The sequence below is a fragment of the Chanodichthys erythropterus genome, chromosome 19 (assembly GCF_024489055.1).
Source record: "Chanodichthys erythropterus isolate Z2021 chromosome 19, ASM2448905v1, whole genome shotgun sequence".
Taxonomy (NCBI): Eukaryota; Metazoa; Chordata; class Actinopteri; order Cypriniformes; family Xenocyprididae; genus Chanodichthys; species Chanodichthys erythropterus.
In genome coordinates, this window is record NC_090239.1 from 27,269,335 (window position 1) to 27,289,133 (window position 19,799).

At 35.3% G+C, this 19,799-nt stretch overlaps 2 protein-coding genes across 3 annotated transcripts; one reads left to right on the forward strand and one right to left on the reverse strand.

Moving 5' to 3' along the window:
• The first annotated feature begins 208 nt into the window (after positions 1-208).
• cep55l (centrosomal protein 55 like) lies at positions 209-9,742 on the forward strand. 2 transcript variants are annotated; one of them, XM_067369557.1, is made up of 9 exons: positions 209-280; positions 471-682; positions 873-1,133; positions 5,751-5,795; positions 5,887-6,037; positions 6,112-6,374; positions 7,951-8,022; positions 8,924-9,049; positions 9,142-9,742. In XM_067369557.1, exons 2-9 carry the CDS (start codon positions 485-487, stop codon positions 9,349-9,351), a joined length of 1,326 nt encoding a protein of 441 aa, XP_067225658.1. In that variant the 5' UTR covers positions 209-280; positions 471-484; the 3' UTR covers positions 9,352-9,742. The 2 variants fall into 2 exon arrangements, with proteins under 2 accessions (XP_067225658.1, XP_067225659.1); XM_067369558.1 differs by having other exon boundaries at positions 218-276.
• A 1,340-nt stretch (positions 9,743-11,082) lies between these two features.
• Positions 11,083-13,096, reverse strand: rbp4 (retinol binding protein 4, plasma). The gene is made up of 6 exons (XM_067369271.1): positions 12,989-13,096; positions 12,785-12,904; positions 12,568-12,704; positions 12,376-12,482; positions 12,091-12,303; positions 11,083-11,996 (listed from the first exon to the last, which is right to left on the reverse strand). The coding sequence occupies exons 2-6, from the start codon at positions 12,884-12,886 to the stop codon at positions 11,977-11,979; spliced, it is 579 nt and encodes a 192-aa protein (XP_067225372.1). The 5' UTR covers positions 12,887-12,904; positions 12,989-13,096; the 3' UTR covers positions 11,083-11,976.
• Between the last annotated feature and the right edge of the window lie 6,703 nt (positions 13,097-19,799).

Consider the following 19,799-nt stretch of genomic DNA (forward strand, 5'->3'; position numbering starts at 1 on the left):
AACAACTACGGATTACATTTTTGTAATACTGCATTTTACAGACATTAAACGGGTATTAATAACATATTTGTGGAAGTGTATGCATGTAAGATATTTATTCACAATACGTTACAGAATCAGGGCGCCATCTGTCTTCACCCGAGTCCGACGGCGGCGTGTTCCGGATATGACGCAGGACGCGCCGTATTTAAACTTGTTTTCAGTATCACGGAAGTGAAACAGAACCGTTTCCACAGATTGATGTTGTTATACTGCTGCACTTAAACACTCATTCTTGTACGTAAGTAATTTATTTTTATTTTTTATATAACGTTATATTTAAATCAGATTGTTTTTTATTAAATCAAGCAGAACTTTCGCTGTAACTGCTTTTACAGTAATAGTAACGTTGTATAGGAGGTCTACGAGTCCTATTCATTTTGATATTATTATGGATAGTTTTACACATGAATAAACTCTTTTATGTCCAGACATCACTCCAGACATGGCAGCGAAGGGGGCAAAGGAGACTCTCGTGCATAAACTGGGTTTTAAAAGCAGCAGCAGCTCAAAGTCAGTGGAGATGGAGACCGAGAAACTGAAGAGAGAGAATCAGCAGCTAAAGAAAAGTCTAGAGGACATGAAGAGAGCTGGAAAACATCAACACAATCATTCAGACTCTGACAAAGCCAAACTTCTGGAGGTGAATTTATTCCTTTATACCTGAAATCTGATGAAACTCTGTTTAATATAACAAAAAAAAAAAGTATTTAGAGGGCTGTGTATATGTAGAGAGAGATGTAATATTCTGTACATCTCCTCATTATTATTTCATGAAGTGAAAGATTATCACTACAATTATTTTCACTTTTTGAAACTCCATTGTGTCACAGAGGATTCTGGCCCTGGAGACGCTGAGGGAGAGGAACTCCCAGCAGCTGCTGGGGAAGGAGCAGGAGATCTGCGGCCTCAGACAGCAGCTGCGCGCCGCTCACGGGGAGGTGGTGTCTTCACTGCAGAGCCAGCTGGAGCAGAAACAACAGGAGGCTGAACAGAGGGAGAAACAGTTCCAGGCTCTCTCAAAGGAGAGCGAAGACCTGAAAAACAAGTATTGTGCAGTTTCTGAGAGGTGTGACACACTTGAGAAACAAAAGGTAGGGGAGTTGACTTTAGACCCTTTGTATGGATTTTTTTTTTTTTAAATTTAGGTTTTATTTTAAGCCTACTGTTAAGAATTTTGAGCTTGAAATGCACAGTTTCTACTTTCTGTCATGAACTACTGTCATGACTATGGTTAAATAAGATAAATAAATAAATGTGTGTGGGTCAATGACGTAACGGGTCTTTTTTTTTTTTTTGTCCAAAGGCCTTAATAATAATAAAAAAACAAAGATATGACATCCAAAGTATGTAAGGTAGTACAACTAGATCTTTTTTTATTGAATCCAAAAGGTTTTAATTATATTTTGCTACATATAAAGGTATTTTAAAGATTTTGAAGTGTCAAAAGGTCATTCGATTTAACCGTCCAAAGGCCAATACAGCCATTTTGTTTGTGATTAAAATATTTTAAATGTAATAAATGTATATTTTTTTATTCTGGCATGATTTTATAACATCATATATCAACATAGTGCAAAACGGTATTAAAATGATGTGTAGAAGTCGTTTTGTTATAAGAAAGAATGTCCGGAAAAATGAATTTCATTGATGTCATTCGGAGTAACCAATATAAACTGACCATTTTGGATCGAGTCATGCAGTCAGTATCATGTGACAGGATGTGACATCATTCAGACACCTGCAAAGGACCACATGGTCATGAAGCAAAGTAACTAACTCTCTTTTAACTATTTGAAAAATTCATGATTTCACTTGCTCATATGCATGTGCCGAAACATCAGGTCATTTGGTATAACCGCTATAAAACATGGAAAATGTTGTAATATTTTAAAAACATACTTAATATAAAATGTTTGATTGTCCTTTTGCTAGCTAGCTAGATATCAGCCTGTTAGCTTTGTTTGAAAATATCGTCATTTGGTAAAACCAAAATTTTGGTTAAACCGAATGACTTTTTTGGTGACAAATTTTTTCCATCTTGTAAAAAATGACAAAAGCAGTGTTAACTGATTATAAAAACCACATAATCTCATTGTTAACACTAAATAAAACTTCAAAATTAATTTTCCATTATCTCCATTATGTTAAAAACCTTATTCATCAATGACGCATATATACAAATATTATACATTATAAATATATATACATACAGTGCTGGGTTGATTACTTACAAAATTGTAATCTGTTACTGATTCCAAATTACATGACACAAATTGTAGTTAATAATGTAATCTAGATTACTAATTTTAGAGAATATAATTGGATTACATTTTAGATTACTTTAAACCTAACTCGTTTATCACATTGACTTGAAAAGGATAATTTTGTACCATATCAATATAAAAATGCAAAGAGAACGAAAATATGTTCCATTCTTCGTTGTCAACAACATGAAGTGCATTAAATATTACATTACGTCAGGGTGTTGGAACTGCTGGGTTTTTTAAATTTAATGAAAAGCTATTAAAGGATAAGTTCACTTTCAAATAAAATTTTCCTGATAATTTACTCACCCCCATGTCATCTAAGATGTTCATGTCCTTCTTTCTTCAGTCAAAAAGAAATGAAGGTTTTTGATGAAAAAATTCCAGGATTATTCTCCTTATAGTGGACTTCAATGGCCTCCAAACAGTTGAAGGTCAAAATTACAGTTTCAGTGCAGCTTCAAAGGGCTTTAAACGATACCAGATGAGGAATAAGGGTCTTATCTAGCGAAACGATCTGCCATTTAAAAAAAAATACAACTATATACTTTATAAACACAAATAATCGCCTTGCACATGCTTCCGCTTTCCGTATTCTATAAAAAGGTTACGCTGTATGTCCTACTCCTTCCCTATTCTACTAAAGGAAAAAAACGAAACTGGTGCCGCGTTCGTTACGTAAATAGACTGATCGTTTCACTAGATAAGACCCTTATTCATCATCTGGGATCATTTAAAGCCCTTTGAAGCTGCACTGAAACTGTAATTTTGACCTTCAACCGTTTGGTGCCCATTGAAGTCCACTATAAGGAGAATAATCCTGGAATGTTTTCATCAAAAACCTTCATTTCTGTTCGACTGAAGAAAGAAAGACACAAACATCTTGGATGACATGGGGGTGAGTAAATTATCAGGAAAAGTTTATTTGAAAGTGAACTAATCCTTTAAGTAAATAAAACATAAAAATATAAAAAAACAAAGTAAAAAAAGATTTAAAAATAAGTTGTTTTTTTTACCTGCATGTCATGTGACCATTAACTGACATCAGAGAACCATGAGCTTTGTTTTGTTATTATTATTATTATTTTTTTATTATTATTATTGACCTAACTTATTAACTTAGAATCTAAGGGCTTACTTTAAGTGAATATATTAGGGCAAAGATGTTCACCTGACAAAATCTTATTTAACCATAGTCATGAGTCATGATAGTTTCCTGGCAGTTTCCTGTCATTTAGCATCAAGGCATTTCCTGGCAAATGAGTGCATGATGAGGTTCATACACTAGATGGCAGCATTTAATCAAACACAACTATTTTCTTACTCTGAGAAGTTGCCTGATTAGTGCTGAAGGAGTGATGTTAGTAGACCACAACAATTATTTAATTCCATAACATAATAAAAAAATATATAATATTTGAATCTAAATCATTTTAATGAGCTGATATCATTGGTCAACTCAATCACACAGACTTCTGTTCTATCAAGAAGAGTTCAGACTTCATTGATTCAGTTCAGAGTTCAGGAAAATCATGTACCAACACTATACTAAGGTTAATGTTCAGGTTAGAGGTTTGTATTTGTGTAGGAAATCAGCACAATGTAACCTTCAATTCAACCTTCAAATTATGCTAGCAGTTCATCATTTTAAGAGATTGTCAGCCTGTTTACAAGCTGAAGTTCCTGTTCTGATCAGTTTGACAGGCCTCAGCAGGCTATCGGTCAAAAATGTGCTCGGTTTGCACTATACAAGATTGGTGTTGTAGCTTGCAGGGGTGTAAATCTTGCAATTCATCACCATACGGACTGACATTGATTCTCTTAGCCAGCACTACGATGTTTGCTGATGCCTCAAAGCATGCTGTGAAAACATTTTGATTCCATTCACAGGCTTGCGCTCAATATATCGATACTACAGTATTATGGGACTATTTTTCCACAATCGGTTACTTTTTTATTAACTCACAAATGCAACCAAAATATAACATGAACATTTAATCGAACTCTATGAAAATTTAAAATCCTGTATCTCAACTGGAACATCCACAACCGTAAAAAAATGGTCTTTTAAAATAAAATAGAAAATCAAAATTGTACATGACATCTAACATTTGATGGCAGCTCTGTGCCAATTTTACCTCTTTTATACTTTGACATCTTTTTACACACTTCATCAGTACGTCATTTTGTTTTTGTTATTTAATGGAGGCATTGATCCATATCAATGTGTCATTGGTTAGGGCTCGTTCGCACAGAACAACGCAAAAGCAAAAACCTGAGATGCAAACGATGGAATGGGGGAAAAAACGCAAGGTCTTGAGATGCATTTTTAAAAGTTGAACTTCTTTTAACTTGAGCACCACATTTTAGATCATTGTGTCATGCATGAGACGTGAGAGCAACGGTTATGGAAGGTCAAAAGGTTCAAAAACGCATGCATTTTAAAGGTGCCCTAGAATCAAAAATTTAATTTATCTTGGCATAGTTGAATAACAAGAGTTCAGTACATGGAAATGACATACAGTGAGTCTCAAACTCCATTGTTTCCTCCTCCTTATATAAATCTCATTTGTTTAAAAGACCTCTGAAGAACAGGCGAATCTCAACATAACACCGACTGTTACGTAACAGTCGGGCTCATTAATATGTATGCCCCCAAATTTGCATATGCCAGCTCATGTTCAAGGCATTAGACAAGGGCAGGCAGTATTAATGTCTGGATCTGTGCACAGCTGAATCATCAGACTAGGTAAGCAAGCAAGGACGATAGCGAAAAATGGCAAATGGAGCAATAATAACTGACATGATCCATGATAACATAATATTTGTAGTGATATTTGTAAATGTTTCGTTAGCATGTTGCTAATGTACTGTTAAATGTGGTTAAAGTTACCATCGTTTCTTACTGTTTTCATGGAGACAAGAGCCGTTGCTATTTTCATTATTAAAAACTTGCAGTCTGTGTAATGCAGGGAGCGTGAGATTTAAAGGGGCCAGGCGCTGAATCGGTGCATAGTTAATGATGCCCCAAAATGGGCAGTTAAAAAAATTAGCTGAAACTTCAGACACATTCCGGGGACACCATAGACTTTTATCACATCTTGTGATAGTTCTAGGGCACCTTTAACACGTTAACAACATGTAAAATATATGTGTATTCAATACACGTGTATTCAATTTCACGTGTTAAATACATTTCGTTTGTGCATGAAAAATCAGTGTGTCAAATATGCGCAAATAACACATATTTAACACGTATTTTATGTGTTGTTGACGTGTTAAAATTCACGTTTTTGAACCTTTTAGCATTCCATAAACATCATACATGTCAGTCTAGCACAGGGGTGTCCAGTCCTGCTCTTAGAAGGCCACCTTCCTGCAGAATTTAGCTCCAACCCCAATTAAACACACCTGAACCATTTTGTATCATTGGTCTCCTGGCAGGTTCCATCTGGCGAGCTTGTGGCGGTGCAGGAGCAGTTGCGAGACGTGAGTTTTCAACCCGAGAGTTCAGATAGTACCTTCCTGGTGCTTTCTGCTAGACTTATGTGTTGTTGTTCCTCTCTGTTTTTGAGTACAGGCTCTAGAGAAGAACCATAACTGGCTTGTTTATGACCAGCAGCGTGAGGCCTACGTTCAGGGCGTCTTAGCTAAGACCAAGGAGCTAGAGACGCAGTTAAATGAAGCAAATCAAGCACTCCAACAACAGCACAAAGAAGCCAGTTCAGATGGTAAGTTCATTTTAAAGACACTTAAAGTGGCCCAAATAAAATATCACCATTCATTCTCTCTTCTTGCTCCACAGGCCAGTCTGGGCAGGAGGCTCAGCGTGAGCTGGAGGCCGAACGGGCCCGGGTCAGCCGGCTCCAGGCGGACCTTGAGGATCTGAGAGGGAAGTATGAGGAGAAGAGCAGGGAAGCGGCTCAGGCCCGAGAGCAGCTTCTGGAGGAGAGGAAAAGAGACCGGGAGGCTCTGCAGGAGGAGAGGAGGTGTTCATCAGAGCGAACTGCTCGACTGCAGGGTGAGCTGGAGGACGAGAGGAAGAGGGCGGCTGAACTACTGATGCAGGTACGCATGCAGATTTTTCTGCACTATTAATTAATAATACATAAAATATACTTATTTATTATCTGAGTTGTGATTGACAGTTTTTAGAAAAATTACTTAAACTTTTTTACTTATTTGACTTAATACCACAGTTTGCTATGGGAGAGTACTAAACCAGAAGAACATCATTTATCTGAAATATAAAGCTTTTGTAACATTATAAATGTCTTTACTGTCACTTTTGATTTAATGCATCCTTGCTAAAAAAAAAAAAAGTTTTAATTTCTTTAAAAATAATAACTACTGACCCTAAACCTTTGAACGGTAGTGTATAATGTTACAAAAGCTTTCTATTTCAGATAAATGCTGTTCTTTTGAACTTTGTATTCATCAACGAATTCTGAAAAAAATAATGTACACAACTGTTTTCAACATTAATAATAAATGTTTCTTGAAGCAGATCAGCATATTACAATGATTTCTTAAGGATCATGTGACACTGAAGACTGGAGTAATGATGCTGAAAATTCATCTTTGATTACAGGAATAAATTACATTTTAAAATATATTCAAATAGAAAATGATTATTTTAAATTGTAAAAGTATTTCACAACATTATTGTTTTTACTGTATTCTGTATCAAATAATTGCATTCTTGGTGAGCAGAAGAGACTTCTTTTAAAAACATTAAAAAAATCTAAAACTTTTGAATGGTAGTCTATAGCCAAATGAATTGATATTGAATTGAATCGAAATTGGAATTGAATCAAATCGCAAGCTTGTGAATCAAAAGAAAAGTATGAAATTTGTGTCGTTGCCCAGCTCCAGGCGGCATTTCCCAGAAGCATTGTGAGCCTAATTTGTTTATAGAGGCTATTGGTGCAAGTGTTTTCTACTGTCTATTTTGGCTTGCAGTGCTTTTTGGAAACACATCCTTGTATTGGTATCTACTCATTTCTTTTGGCAGTGTAGAGGAATTTGTAGTTAAAGACCCAAAGACCAGATGTGATGAATAAAGACCCAGAGAAAAATAAATAGAAGAAACTTATAATGAAAATTCCATTCTGCATACATTGACATTTCCAAAAAAAAGGATAGTCCACTAACTACGTCATTACTTCAGGTTGAAGGATTCAGATTAGTTCACTGTCAAATGAAACTTAGCCCAAGCTTTACTCTCCCTCAAGCCATCCTAGGTGTATATGACTTTCTTCTTTCTGATGAACACAATCAGAGAAATATTAATAAATATCCTGATGCATCCAAGCTTTATAATGGCAGTGAACAGGATCAATGAGTATGAGCTGAAGAGAGTGGTTCTATCCACATCCATCCATCCATCATAAACATATTCCATATGGCTCCGGGGGGTTAACAGGTCTTCTGAAGTGAAGCGATGCATTTGTATGTAAAAAAAAAAAAAATATATATATATATATCAAAAAGCTTACGTTACATCCTTCACCTTACGGAAAAAGCTTAACTGACGTAACACCAGTTTTAATAACTTGAATACGCCCAGAGAGATTATATATATATATATATAATGTCAACAGACATATTAACTGCATAGCAATTTTTTTTTCTGTTTTGAAAGGTGAACCTATTACAGAAATCCCTGATGAATCGGCAGGAGGAGCAGAAAAGAATCGCTATATTGGAACAACAGGTATTCAGATCACCCTTCAACACTAGCTTTCATTCATGAATGAAATTCCTGGGTCAGTGACATAACACTCTTTATTTTATTGTATTTCATTTTTTTTTTGTCTTGCTCATGTTTGATTTGACATGTAAATGGCATTGTAAAATGCTGAAAAGTACAATCCCCTTAAACAAACACACCCCTCCCTTCATTGCTCCGCCCCCAGTGTGCATGAACACGCAATGCAAGAGAGGATGTCTCTTTATCATATCTGAAGTGATGCAAAATAATGCTTTGCCAAAAATAAAGCAAAGATGATGAACGAACAGCAAGGAAGAAAAAAAATGAACATACAATACACAAGAGTATATACAGCACAGCAGCTCCAGACAAACAATGACACTCAAAACTGTCCTGTTATTAACATTACAACAACAGCATAATATCTTGGTTCTGTGAAACAGCAAAACCAATATGGAGCAGAAACATCAACCTCGTCATTCATTTTCAGGCCTTCCCGCTTAGGTCTCTCCAGCTCTGGAAAGCTTTTCTAATATTAATGCGGGTCCTAAAGCTCTTGCCTGATCATAACCCTTCTTTTTCCAGTGATATTCCTCTTATACTTTCTCTTTTGTAATGTCTCTCAGCCATTACTCTTTCTACAGTCTTTCCTCAAATCCCTCTCTTGCTCACTCTCTCTCCTCCCCCATCATGAGCGGACATGCCCCCTACTGCTGATTTGGATGTTTAAATCCACTTTCATCAATATTTCTCAGAAATCCCTTACTTGCACCTTTTAATGGTTACACCACATGACATATTTTTAACCATATGAAGCCAACATGAATTTCTAAGACACGCATTTTAAAGATTTTAGATTTTTAAACATTTTTTACACCCTTATTTGTCACTGACCATCCTACAGATCCATTTGTCAGCTAAAGAATCTGAAAATGAAAAACTAGACCGTCAAAGTTTACAGCACCAACTGCACAAAGTTCTGAAAGAGCTGCGGAAGGCCAGAGACCAGATTACACGCCTGGAGTCTTCCGTAAGTTTTTCCTTGATGCGTCCCGACATGATCGTTGACATTTTTATCATATTATTGTGTAATAATGTGCCTGTATTGACCTTGTGCCTCAGAAACAGCAGAGGGAGTCTCGTTTCTCTGAGCCCAGCTCATGTAACAGGATGGATTTTGAAAGATTGACTATTCAAGATCGAACCACGTCTCCATCTAAAGTTCATAACATACTAGATGAGAGTGTCCTGGAGTGTCCGAACTGTGGCGCTTCCTACCCCACCAGCCAGCACAGAGAGCTGCTCGCCCACCTCGACTACTGCTTCAGCTAAACCCGCTTCACATCACATGCTTCTTTCCACTGTGTGTATATAAACGCCATTATTTAGAGAGATTTTGTCTTGGTTGATTGTAGTCACCATTCCAAAGAAATGTTTCAGTATTTTATATAAACTTTTTTTTGTTTTTTAAACAAAGTAGTTACATTTTTAAATTCTTGAATTTGAAAAGTTTGAAGATACTTTTCTTTTATTCTTAAAAGTATTTGTTTATATGGGGCATATTTAAAATATTTTAATTTATGAATTCAAATATATGTTATTTTCTTAGTTCGCTTTTGGTGACCAGGTTGCTCTTTGATATGCAGTTTTCATACATGCAATAAGTAATAATCAATATTCAACATTTAAATCAGTGTTGTACCTAAACAATAACCATTTTTCACAGTCCTTCACTGAATTGTCTACTTGAATAAAAGGAAAAAGACAAAAAAAACAAGCAGTTTGGCTTGATTCCTAGTTTTCCCTTGTATCCTCTTGGTACCTCTGAAGTGTCACTTGTCTAGGAACAAGTCCAATCCATCAGTCCTGACTTTGCAAACCAAATCTGTCTTGATTTAGACTACATGTGTAAATCCTGCATTAAACTATTTAAAGATGGGATTAGGTGAAGGCACAGTAGCCGAAGGAGAACGAGTTTATTAACGGTTCGCTTCCAGGAAGTGCCATGTACAATTTCACTGCCAGGTAAGCAATATAAGTAAGTATAACTGGCAACAAGAAATACATTTATAGAATCCTAATGGGGGGGGGGACACATATACTTCAGACATTGTCTATGTGTAATCTAGATTAAATCAATAGATTGTCTTTGAAGACACAGGACATATAATATATATAGGTTAAATACACAGAGCTTGACATTGGCTAATGGTTTTCCAAAGTTACTAGCCACTCAGCATTTTCACTGGCCACGAGTTTGTTTTTGGGAAATTACCTTTTATTAAGGGTTTGACAATATCTTATGAGACAATATATAATATTGGGTTCACAAGATGACACTATTTTAAAACTATTTTTACAAAATATGACTGGAAAAATTGTATTTTGTCTGAAAGTCACTAAATACAGAACAATGTGTGTTTTGAAATGTTTCAACTATCTTAGCTGTCACTATTATTTTGGTAATCAAGTAATCAGTCGATTAATTGAGTAATCAAAATAAAACCAGAATTTCAACAACAATAGCTTTTTAAATGACTTAAAAACATATATTGACACAATAATAATTGGTGGAACATGTCCACCACGTGGACCCCAGCATACACTTTCAGTAGTATAAATACAAGTAGTCTGCATCCGTTCTGTCCGCGTACAGAGTATTACTGGAGTAATAACTGAGGATTAAAGCCCAAAGTAGACTTGCAGTAATTAGTTTATCCACAAGGTGCACTGGGGGCTTCGATTCACAAGGTGGTCAAAGAAAACTGCATAAACAGAACAAACCAGAATGCTACAGAAAGAACTATATAGACGAGAGATTGTGCGGAGGTTCAAAAGTACCCTCATTTGTACAGCTCTAGCATGAAAGAATACAAATATATTAACATGGGTAGTAACTGCACATGCGTTGAACGCCTGTGTATGCCTTCAAATCATATGAAGTATACTTTGCAAGGCTGTGCTTGTACACTATCGTACGCATAAAAAGATGAAGTAGGGCTTGAGAGTAAATACATTTTTATTTTCAAATTGCAATCAACAACAACAATTTGCATATTTGAAAACATATTGATGTATTATCCTGTGTTGCCGTAGGCTTACAAATGATTTACGCAACAAATCTGGTGAAATGACGCATGTTGCATTCCCAGATCTCACCGCATATGCAGAGATTGAGTGTAGTGTAACACTTCACTATGAAACACAGAGTGTGAATATATACCACTTCTGACCACACATTTATTGTCTATGCTCATATAACTGACTTAGTTTAGTTTTGTATATAAATATTGTATTGATAAGATTCCATAAATGTATAGATGTGCATGTATATCCTTTACAATTGTTATGAATTATATTTGTTAGAAAGAATAAATATATGTTTTAAAGAAAACTTAGGAAAATGTATCGGTGGCATGTCTGGAATGGGAGAATGAATGTCATTATTCAAAATTTCCTTTGTCTCAATCACTTTCCCTTAATCTTTCTTTAATCATATACATTAATGTTCTTATTATGCATTTCCTCGTACTGTCTTATAATACGTGCTGACTCCTGCTGCTCTGTATCATGGTTCAAATTGCACAACATTTTGCCAGTAAAAGGCATTGATTTTCCACAGTGCTGTTTGTATTGTTGGTTCATGAGTTCGAGAACCTTTGATAAAACTTTGGTGATAGCGAGTTTACTAGATCAGTAACTGAAATCAATAATTAATTCATACTTGTTTTTTGTTTTTTTCTTCAAAAGTTTATTTGAAAAAAAAAAAAAAAAAAGTTACACCATGCACTTATTGTGCATTAAAAATGATTATTGTACATTTTCACTTGCTTTGTGCAAAATCTTTATGCATTCTCTTTTATTAAGTAATATGCTTATTTTTGGTATTTACATATCAGCTAGAAATATAAAACTTGACAGATTACATCCTCAGAGGCTCTTTCGTGCAGTGGTCATTTAGGCAGCGTCACAGAAACCTGCACAATTAAAAAAAGAAAAACACATCAGCTCTTTTGCATACTGAACAATGTCTGATCATGAGTGCATGTACGTGATGATAACACATCTTACCAGTGTGTGCGACACGTCTGTATTTGCCCAGGAAGCAGATCTCCTGTTTCTTCTCTGTCACAATCTTCTGGTCTTCAGGCCTGAGGCCTTCAGGGTGTCTGGAGAATATGAAGGAATAACCGTCCAAGCAGGTTCCGTTCTCATCAAGCTCTCTGCAGGAGTAGTGGATGGCGTAGTTATCATAGTCGGTGTCAATGACCCAGTGGTCATCATCTGCGGAACGGTCACAAACAGGTCGTGAGCAGATGATCTAACGTGATTTGAACATGATAAATTGACACTTACATCCAGTCTGGAGATATGAAGCAGCTCCCCAGTATTTCAACTTGAACTTGGCGGGGTCTTCGGTATCTTCAAACGTGCCAAACATGTTGGCGCACATCTCCCAGTTGCTGAAGAGTGAAACGGCATGCGAGAATTTAATCGTTTTTATTGCGCAAGAGCGCGACATTAACGTAAAATCCCATTTAAACTCACTTGAGAATGATGACCCTGCCAAAAGCGATGGCTGTCATGGTTCCATCTTCCTCCACTTTGTAATGGGCAACAATGTTATCAAGAAGGAAAAGACCAACGGGGTCTTTCTTGGCCACGGCATACCATGTTCCTTGATACTGCAAGGTCAGTGGAAAAGTATGAGGAACAGAAGCTCAAAAACAACATGTGGATTGAAGGAAAACTCTGGTTGACTCACCCTCATCCTGTCAAATTCCTGTTTGACGGTGATGTTGCTCACCAGACAGTCCTGTGCCCAGCACGTGGCCAGGACGCAGAGAGCTATGCAGAACCTGAGCATGGTGCTTCTGTGCTCGAGCTGTGAAAAATCAGCAGAACAGTAAGAAAAACACCAACAAATGCAGCGCTTAGTCGTCCGTCAAACAAATCCTAATGTGCGTACCTTGTATCTGAGATTCCTATTGCACTGCTGCAGCTGAATTTATATAGAGCCAAGACTCTGGGATCCTATATTCATAGTCCCACCCAACCACCCAAAATTCAGTCTCCACCATCCCTGTCATTGGACAAAAGGTTTTACATAACAGCCGTGTTTAAGGTCTCCATGTGGAGCACGGTAGAGTTGACCTCTGCTCTCCTGAATGTGTTTTTCTTCAGGTTGCAGCTGGATTGTGTAAGAGCAAGAGCTGAAGCTAAAATAAACATGTGGAATTCATCAGCACAAGCTGCCTTGTGTGCATTTCTAAATGATGCCGGTGATTGTGTTCCCTGAAGCCTGTTCAGTAGGGAACATTTCTGATTTCATTCAAGTTTGCAGGTTTGTAACCAAGTAACCAAATGACATATTTTTGCAAACTTTTGAGTATATATATATATATATATATATATATATATATCTATATATATATATATATATATATATATATATATATACATACACAGTGAAACCAAAAATTATTCAGACATTTTTGATGTTTTAAATATATTTTTAAAAGGACACTATACTTCAAGTGAGGATAGCAAAATAAAGTAAACTGTGACATATTATACCCAAAAATTCATCATACAGGGGAGTAACAGTAAAACTGATAAAAATATGGGACCAAAAATTATTCACACTTTGACCTGACCATGTTTTGCTTAAGTGTTATCTGACTAAATTAAGATTATTTTTTTTCTGACACAGTTTAACTCTTGTCATATTTTATTCCTTTTTTTTTATAAACTGTATTATGAATGAAATGTTCAATATATATATATATATATATATATATATATATATATATATATATATATATATATATATATATATATATATATATATATATATATATATATATATATATATATATATATATATATTCTCTCTTCGAGGCAGCGTTTTGATTCTTTTGAAAGAGACAAAATGAACAATATTTTTATATTTGCCAACTTATATACAGTATATAGTTGTGGCCAGAAGTGATTTCCGGAAGGGTATATTTCTATTTAATGACCCTACAAGTTTGATTAAAACATCATCATATTTTACATTTTTTAAATATGAGAGAAGAACAAAACACTAAACACGTTTTACTTTACTATGCAAAAAAAAAAAAAAAAAATCCTGGAAAAATCATACATTGTCTACAACATAATTTGTTATTGATATGTTATGGGTTCTCTCTTGTTTCTGCATGTGTTCATAATGTCTTTGTATGACAGCCTGGCTGAAATTATGTCACAATTTGACGTTTTATTGTAAAACAATTGACTCCAATCATGTGCAATATGCTTACAAAATCTCTAACAATTCTTACAGTGATATCTGAATAAAAGGTAACGATGTCAATATATTCACTCACCGGCCACTTTATTAGGTATACCCGTTCAGCTGCTCATTAACACAAATATCTAATCAAGCAATCACATGGTAGCAACAATGCATTTAAACATGTCGAGACGATCTGCTAAAGTTCAAACAGAGTGTCAGAATGACGAAGAAAGGTGATTTAAGTGACTTTGAAAGTGGCACTGTTGTTAGTGCCAGACGGGCTGGTCTGAGTATTTCAGAAACTGCTGATCGACTGGGATTGGCAGTTCTGTGGGCGAAAATGCCTTGTTGATGCCAGAGGTCAGAGGAGAATGGCCAGACTGGTTCAGCTGATAGAAAGGCAACAGTTACACTCACAATACATCAAACCTTGAAGCAGATGAGCTACAGCAGCAGAAGAAACACCGTGTCAACTAAGAACAGGAAACTGAGGCTACAATTCACTCAAGTTCAACAAAACTGGACAATATAAGACCGAGTCTCGATTTCTGCTGCTCCATTCAGATGGTAGAGTCAGAATTTGGCATAAACAACATGAAAGCATGGATCTATCCTGCCTTTTAAGCTGCTGGTGATGTAATGGTATGTAAGATATTTTCTTGGCACACGTCGTGTTCTTTTAGTACCAATTGAGAATCATTTAAATGTCACAGCCAACCTGAGAATTGTTGCTGACCACGTCCATCCCTTTATGACCACAGTGTACCATCTTCTGAACGCTACTTCCAGCAGGATAACGCAAATCATTCTCAAACTGGTTTTTTGAACATGACATTAGTTCACTATACTCAAATGGGCTTCACAGTCACCAGATCTCATTCCAACAGAGCTCTTTTGGGATGTGCTGGAACAAGAGATCATCATCATGGATGTGCAGCCAACAAATCTGCAGCAACTTGTATGCTATTCTGACAATATGGACCAAAATCTCTGAGGAATGTTTCCAGCACCTTGCTGAATCTATGACAGGTAAAATTAAGGCAGTTCTGAAGGCAAAAGAGAGGAAGGTGTACCTAATAAAGTGGCCGGTGTGTGTATGTGTGTGTATTGTGTCTATTCGAGGATGGGTATCGAGTCTTTTGAAAATGATAAATAAATAAAAATGAAAGAATTTTTCTTCTCCTTGTTGATAGCAGTATTTCATGACACTTTTTAGTTTTATTGACATAGGTTACATAGCTGGGTTTGCAACACCAGGTTTGCAATGACCTAAATTCCCAGGAAAACCTTGACAAAAAAAAGAAAAAGGAAACTTATGTAACTTGTTACAACACCCCTTTTTTTGGCACATATGAAAGCAAAACATTTGTAAAGGTGACGTACAATACCGTTTAAAGGTTTAAGGTCAACATGGTTTAAATGATTAAAAGTTACAGTAAAGACATTCAACTGTTTTCAATATTGATAAGTAATGTTTAAGCAGCAAATAAGAATGATTTCTTAAGGATCATGTGACACTGAAGACTGGAGTAATGATGCTGAAAATTCAGTTTTGATCACAGGAATAAATTACACTTTATATTACATTAAAATAGAAAAGAGTTATTTTAAATTGTAATAATATTTCACTATATTACTATAGTTTTGATTACATTTTTATGCTGGCTTGGTGAGCAGAAGAGACCATACTGACAACAAACTTCTGAACATTAAAATCTACTAAATATTATTACACATGCTCACTGGAATGCTGGATTCTGATTGGCCGATTTGTGACTTTCAGGTCTGTCTTATGACACCCGATCATGAACACAATAAAATGATTTGAATCAAGTGAACATTTAATTTATTTATTTTGGTAAGCTTCCATGTAAAAAAGCAGGAGACAGAGTACAGTCTGTTAATAACAGAGACATTGTGATATCATCATATAGATTAATATAATTATTATGGGCAGTTTGAAAACAAATGCTGTTTAATCTTCCAGAGCTTTATTTGCAAAGTTACTAATACAAGTCAAGTAAACCAGATCTGATATCAAGCTAACTGAGCCTAATCTCAGCTCATTAGATCTTGCTTTTGTAGGCTGATGATGTGCAGCAGACGATCCTTGGCACACACATGCTGATCCTTTATGGATGTTTGTTTGGGAACGAGGGGTTAAATATAAGCAACTCTGTGTTCCAGCTCAAATGTGATTCTGATGGACTGCTGACGTTGTCTTGCATATATAAGGGTCGTAAGTCTTTACTGTTAGCCTGAGGCCTGATATCTCAAAACAAGCTTTCTCCAAGTGCTTCACCGTGCTCCACTGGTCTGCTCCAAGCCACTCAATAAATACATGAATGCAGGTGTATCAGACACTACATACACAGGCGGCTATTTAAAACATTGCGTGTGTGACATTTTGTCCATCAACATCCAATTAAATTCATTATGAGTGTGTTAAATTTAGCACTGCTGTGTCTGTCGCCTCCTCGCTGCGAACTTAAACGTGCCAAGCCAAGCTCTCTTCCTTCAAGAGAGGAAATCCTGATAATCACTTTTACTTAATCCTGGATTTACAAAGTCTGGTACATATGATGCAAAGCTTTTTCTTTTTTACAAACTGAATGCCTGCTGCCTGACACCTCCCTGATATAAAAGAGAAGCTCAGGTGTAATCATATCGGAGGAAACAGATCCTGGATGTGCAACATCACTCCTGGGTGCAAAATTACTAATAATAGCCTGATTCAGAGAATTTCTCTTCCTACATGGAGAGCTTGAGAGCTATAGGTTTAAGAAGGACAATGCTTACAAGACATTTGCATTTGGGTGGTTGACATATCATTTGACTTTTTTGTATTCAATATCATGATTTTAAGTGTTCAAATGTTGTATATTTAAGGGACTGCCCTGTGATTTCCAAATATTTTTAATCATGATTTTGGCCTCCAGTGTGTGTTTGTGTGTGTGTGTGTATGTGTGTATATATATATATATATATATATATATATATATATATATATATATATATATATATATATATATATATATATATATATATATATATATATATATATATATATATATATATATACAGTACAGTCCAAAAGTTTGGAACCACTAAGATTTTTAATGTTTTTAAAAGAAGTTTCGTCTGCTCACCAAGGCTACATTTATTTAATTAAAAATACAGTAAAAACTGTAATATTGTGAAATATTATTACAATTTAAAATAAATGTTTTCTATTTGAATATATTTGACAAAGTAATTTATTCCTGTGATGCAAAGCTGAATTTTCAGCATCATTACTCCAGTCTTCAGTGTCACATGATCCTTCAGAAATCATTCTAATATGCTGATCTGCTGCTCAATAAACATTTAATGTGTACAATTGTACAAAATATTTGTGTACAATATTTTTTTTTTAGGATTATTTGATGAATAGAAAGTTCAAAAGAACAGTGTTTATCTGAAATCTAATCTTTTGTAACATTATAAATGTCTTTGCTGCCACTTTTGAATGATTTAATGCATCCTTGCTGAATAAAAGTATTCATTTCTTTAATTTCTTTTCAAAAAAATAAGAATAAAAATTCTTACTGACCCCAAACTTTTGAACGGTAGAGTATAATGCTACAGAAGCTTTGTATTTCAGATAAATGCTGTTCTTTTGAACTTTCTATTCATCAAGGAATCCTGAAAAAAAAAAAAAGTACACAACTGTTTTCAACATTGATAATAATCATAAATGTTTCTTGAGCAGCAGATCAGCATATTAGAATGATTTCTGAAGGATCATGTGACACTGAAGACTGGAGTAACGATGCTAAAAAATTCAGCTTTCCATCACAGGAATAAATTACTTTGTCAAATATATTTAAATAGTACACAGTTATTTTAAATTGTAATAATATTTCACAATATTACTGTTTTTTTACTGTATTTTTAATTAAATAAATGTAGCCTTGGTGAGCAGATGAAACTTCTTTTAAAAACATTAAAAATCTTAGTGGTTCCAAACTTTTGGACTGTACTGTATATATATATATATATATATATATATAGACCAGCAAATCGGCATATTATAATGGTTTCTGAAGGATCATGTGACACTGAAGACTGGAGTAATGATGCTGAAAATTCAGCTTTGCAACACCAGTACAAAATACATTTTAAAAATGTTTAAAATAGAAAAGTTATTTTAAATTGTAATAATATAATACACAATATTAGTGTTTTACTGTATTTTATTAATTAATTTATGTATTTATTTATTATTTAATAAAAAAAAATGCAGCTCTGGTGAGCATGAGACTTCTTTCAAAAACATTAAAAAACTGAATTATTCTAAACTTTTGACCGGCAGTGAATATATAAAATATATAAAAAGGTAATATGTAAAATAGATATATAAAAGCTTAATTTTCAGCAGCTGGAAATCATTAATTCAGTATCTGGTGTCAATACGAAGTATGAAAAAAGTGTAAAACTCTTGCAGTTCAAAAAGCTTACGCTACGTCCTATGCCTTCCCTATCCAACTTACGGAAAAAGTAACTGACGTTTACACTTTCTTCGAAACTTGAATACGGAAGGCGGAAGCTAGATATTTTACTTCATAACTTATCAAATATGAATTTTTTTACACAAATGCATCGCTTCGCTTCAGAAGGCTTTTATTAACCCCCCGGAGCTGTGCGGTGCACACATTTATGATGGATGGATGTGGATGGAAGCACTTTCTTCAGCTCATACTGGTGACCCCTGTTCACTGCCATTATAAAGCTCGGATGAATCAGGATATTTATTAAAATATCTTAGATTGTGTTCATCACAAAGAAGAAAGTCATATACACCTAGGATGGCTTGAGGGCGAGTAAAGCTTGGGCTTATTTTCATTTGAAAGTTAATGAATTTTTGATTTCAATGAACTCAAAATTTTAAGGCAACCAGGTAACTTACTTTTTTAAGTTAAACCAACAACTGTTTTTTACAGCGTATTGCTGAAATGACTTTAAATTTCAAATCAACTACCCATTTGGTGAAACATTTCTCCACAAGCTTTTTATTTTAGCACTAATGTGAAGATCTAATGTGAAAACTTCCAGCCCAATGAACACACACACCCAGTGTATTAGATCAGAAACAGCATCAGTCTAATCGACAGACCGATGCGACAAATATTGTGTCATGTGCCGACACTTTCTCTGCGGGAGAAAACAGGGCCGTTTGGCTCTGACTGGATTGTCTAACATAAAATAATCAGGGTGGGGATTTGCAGGTTAAGAAAGCTTAGGGGTTTAATGTCATGACGTCACTTTAATTAGCGGCCACTTTGATCCCTTCAGCCTGTAAGCCACTATTCTCTGGGAGCCTGTCGGAGGAGACCAGCACTGATCTCTGCACTGGAGGATGCACCTGTCTGAAGGAGGCCACTGAGAAGCTTTACTTTTCATCTTGACACCCCACAAGTAATGAATCTGTGAACGGACGAGGAGAGAAGCGCACTTCAAA